The 3946-nt window shown below is 37.2% G+C and overlaps 1 protein-coding gene across 1 annotated transcript; it reads left to right on the top strand.

Annotated features, from left to right (window-relative positions):
• The first annotated feature begins 435 nt into the window (after positions 1-435).
• Positions 436-3715, top strand: LOC121326475 (secretogranin-2-like). Its single transcript, XM_041269754.1, has 2 exons — positions 436-531; positions 1469-3715. Exon 2 carries the CDS (start codon positions 1480-1482, stop codon positions 3373-3375), a length of 1896 nt encoding a protein of 631 aa, XP_041125688.1. The 5' UTR covers positions 436-531; positions 1469-1479; the 3' UTR covers positions 3376-3715.
• Positions 3716-3946: the final 231 nt, after the last annotated feature.

Here is a 3946-nt window from a genome sequence, read left to right as displayed (position 1 = left end):
GTTATATTATAAGCATTCTTGCTTTACAGCATTTTTTACCTAACTAAAACTTTGTACATTGTAATTTGTACAGTACTATATATATATATATATATATATATATATATATATATATATATATATATATATATATATATATAAGATATATATATTATTGATACTATATATAATTAGTCAGTACTATTATCATTTGGTAAACCTGTCCACACATAATTGCATCGTAAACCTGTAATCACCAAATAAAGAAATTAACACTAAGCAACCCACAGAGATGAATGTGAAGCAAAGGCTGAAGACAATTCAAGGAATGCAAGCAACAGCCACGTAGTAAAGAAGAGACCCGTTTTCTCAGTTGTTATTTCCCAGCTCTGGTTAAACTATTACGCATTTGTCAGTGACGTAAAGGTCATGTGGCTGCTGATATACTGCGAAGGAGCTGTCCCGGTGCTGAAAACAGACTATCAACTCGCTGTGCGCAAGGGTGGGAGATGTTGTGTTGAGATTCGTATGCCGTCTAAGCGACTTGCAAAGGTAATGCTACTTTATTATATATATAATGCTACTATATATATATATATATATATAGATATATATATATATATATATATATATATATATATATATATATATATATATGTGTGTGTGTGTGTGTGTGTGTGTGTGTGTGTGTACAAAATTCTGCAATTTGTATATATTTTTTATTATTCAACCTATTCCTCATTAACGCCCTTGTTTTATAAAGGAATGTATTTGTGTCTGTACATTTTGAAAAGCAACCTGATGCATTTCATTGCGTTCTCATTCTATTGCTCATAATTCATTTTAATAAAAAAATTAGCATATAGGTAGCGTTTAATAGAAGTCATATGTTGCTGATAAAGTTTCACTGTTTACTGTACATTTTGTATGTAATGGTAAACATAACTGTTTATGAAGTATTTAATTTAAAGCCAAATCAACACTTGAAAAATGTTAGTTTTATCAAAACGTTGCCCTTCTCTAGAATAGCTGATATATATAATAAACGAAATAATGCTTTGTCCAGAGTAGCACTGCAACAGCTAGCAGCGGGGGTTACCTTGGAAACGTACTAGAATGAGTCATCCACTGCCTTGTCTTTTCATTTTAAAACTAATGATGTGCAGGCGTATCAGATCATGATTATATTGAACATTTGCCATATAGTATTCTATGTATTCCTCTATTAGTTTACTGTCACGGAACGCATGCAACCCTCTCGAGTCAGGGAAAGGATGGATTCTTTTTATGATTCAAGCAATGATAGTTTGTTAATTCTGCATTAATTTGCGTGTAGCTAGAGGTTGAAGGTGCATAATACCTTACCGTGTTATTTTTTCAATGATTTATTTATTTATTTTATGTAGACCAGGCATTTTTTATTTAATAAAGTGATATAGCGTTATTGCTGCAGTAAATAGTTTAACTTGTTATGCCTAATTGCTTTTAGGCATTAAGACGATGTATCTCCCCAAGACCTCCCTCGCTGGAGCACTGCTTATCGCTTCCATCCTTCTCAACATCTGTTGCATTGATAGCGCATCACTAAGACAACATAAGCTGAAAGAAAATGAGCCCGAAGGGAGACACAAAAGCTCTTATTTTGTGCCAAATCCAGACATGGTCAAAGCTTTGGGGTACATAGAAAGCCTAAGACAGCAAACGAACGACGAAGAGTCCTACCCCGATTATGATGACATTGAAAAGTTCCGCTCCTTGCTCAGGTTCCCACCCATTCAGAACATGGATGATACCGATCAAAGTCTTTTCTCTGATATGAAGGGCGCGGGACAGGACAGCAGATCACGGTGGTTCAAAATATTACTCGAAGCACTGCAGCAAGCGGAGAAGGAATCCAGAACTGCATCCACAGGGACAAGTACACGCTACACATTTAACAACAGGCAATATCCAGAAGAGGATACCCTCACAGATGATGTGGGTGACTATGGAGGAAATGCATTTCCCGACAGAAGCAAACCTCTAAGGAAGCAGAAATTGCTCTTTGAAGATGAAAACTCCAGAGAAAGCCCTTACAAGCGAACCAATGAAATGGTAGAAGAGCAATACTCCCCGCAAACCCTTGCCACTCTCGAGTCAGTGTTCCAGGAGCTCGGGAAACTATCGAACCCCAACAATCACAAAAGAGAGAGGATGGACGATGAACATTCATTCTATAAGGATAACGAGGATGAAATCTATCGGGGAAACAACCTGGCATATGAAGACGTGACTGGGGGGGAAGACTGGAATCCCATGGAAGAAAAAGTCGAAGCTCAGCAAACAGAGGAAGAGAAGGAAAGCAAAGAAGAGTTCAATAAAAGTTCTGAAGAAATTGACGACGACATGAAGAGAGTGAGCCAGCCCAGTTATAAAGAAAATGAAGACCGTGACTCTGATGATCTTACCAAACTGGTGGATTATTACCTCTTTAAGATGCTTGAGAAGAGTGAGAGAAATGACAAAACAACAGAGAAAAGCGAGAGACAAAAAGAGGGACAGAATACTGAAAAACGGACAGCCTTGTCACTTGGACCACACAACAATATTGGCACGCAGGCTATTTATAAATTGATTGAAATCTCTAGGAGACTGCAAATCCCGCCCGAGGATCTCATCGAAATGTTGAAAAATGGAGACCTGAAGAAGCAAGACACATTGCTGGAGAAGGAGGTAGAACCAAAAGTGCCAGATGATCTAGATAAAATTGAAGAGAAACTAAGCCAGATCGCTTCTTATAACAAAGAAAGCAAACCTTATTCTAGAAGACGACAAACAGATATTCTACCAGAAGATATTCCAGACGACTTAAATACTGAAGACATTTTGAACATTCTTGGCTTAGACAGCCTAGGAAACCAAAACCAAAAGTACGTTTTAAAACAATTAAATTCCAAGCACGGACCACCGAGATCAAACACTCATAGCAGAAGACTTGGGGAGTACATTCTGTCCGAACCCAGCTGGCTGCCAGATGATTCGTATAAACGACAAGTGGATTCTGATGAAACCACAGAGGAGGATGAATTTTCCAACTATCTGGCACAGTTGCTTGCCAAGCACCCAAAAATTATTAACACAAAGAATGTCAAACGCACTCAACAGCCTTCTTCTAATGAAGACCAAGTGGCTTACGGGGCATATGAACAGGCCATGAAAGATTACTTTGATCAAATTAGTTCTTCTGATAAAATGATCCCAGTAAAAAGGTTGTCTGGGGCCGGAGAGAAGGATGAAGCAAGAAAAATGCAACATTTAGACGAAGATATGCTGCTGAAAATGGTGGAATACCTAAACCAAGACACCAAGGAGAATGATGACAGGGAACTGCGTGGTAAAACACCAAACGCAATGTAGACTTCGCTAATGAGAATATTTCATATTATTTACTTTTAAAGAAGGCTAGTGAAAGTGCAATAGATATTGATCTATACACAGGCAAAACGCCTGATTAGTTGTAAGTCACATTTTGTTCGTTATAGTCCCTGATTTTGTGGTATTTTATGTTTTTTTGGTAATTCTATTGTTCCAGTAAAGGTGTTGAAAAACACATTATTCGCCCTGTTACCTTAATGCGCGGTGTGATTAGATTAATCAGTGTTTGGTACTTTTGGCAATGCTGTGTTTTATTAATAAAATAATCTGTGTTCCCAATGATATGTGAAGTATGTGAAAATAAAGCATTTACTGGTATTGTTTTCATCTCTTCGTTTCTACAAATGTTGGTGCCTTTTAAATGTATCTATATGCCAAAAAGGCAGTTACTGCCAGCACTATAACTGCAACACCAAACAATCGGTTTAAAAAATGTGACCCGTTTTTATTATAAGATTCACCACGGGGCTATGTAAATAGTATGAAGGGCATGTTCTTTCTTAATCAGCTATACTGTATAGGGTTAAATACGTTTTCAGTGAGTTACCAATAT

Source organism: Polyodon spathula, chromosome 14 (assembly GCF_017654505.1).
Source record: "Polyodon spathula isolate WHYD16114869_AA chromosome 14, ASM1765450v1, whole genome shotgun sequence".
NCBI classification, from domain to species: domain Eukaryota; kingdom Metazoa; phylum Chordata; class Actinopteri; order Acipenseriformes; family Polyodontidae; genus Polyodon; species Polyodon spathula.
The sequence above is the reverse complement of the archived record's forward strand: the minus strand, read 5'-3'. Positions and strand labels throughout refer to the sequence as shown.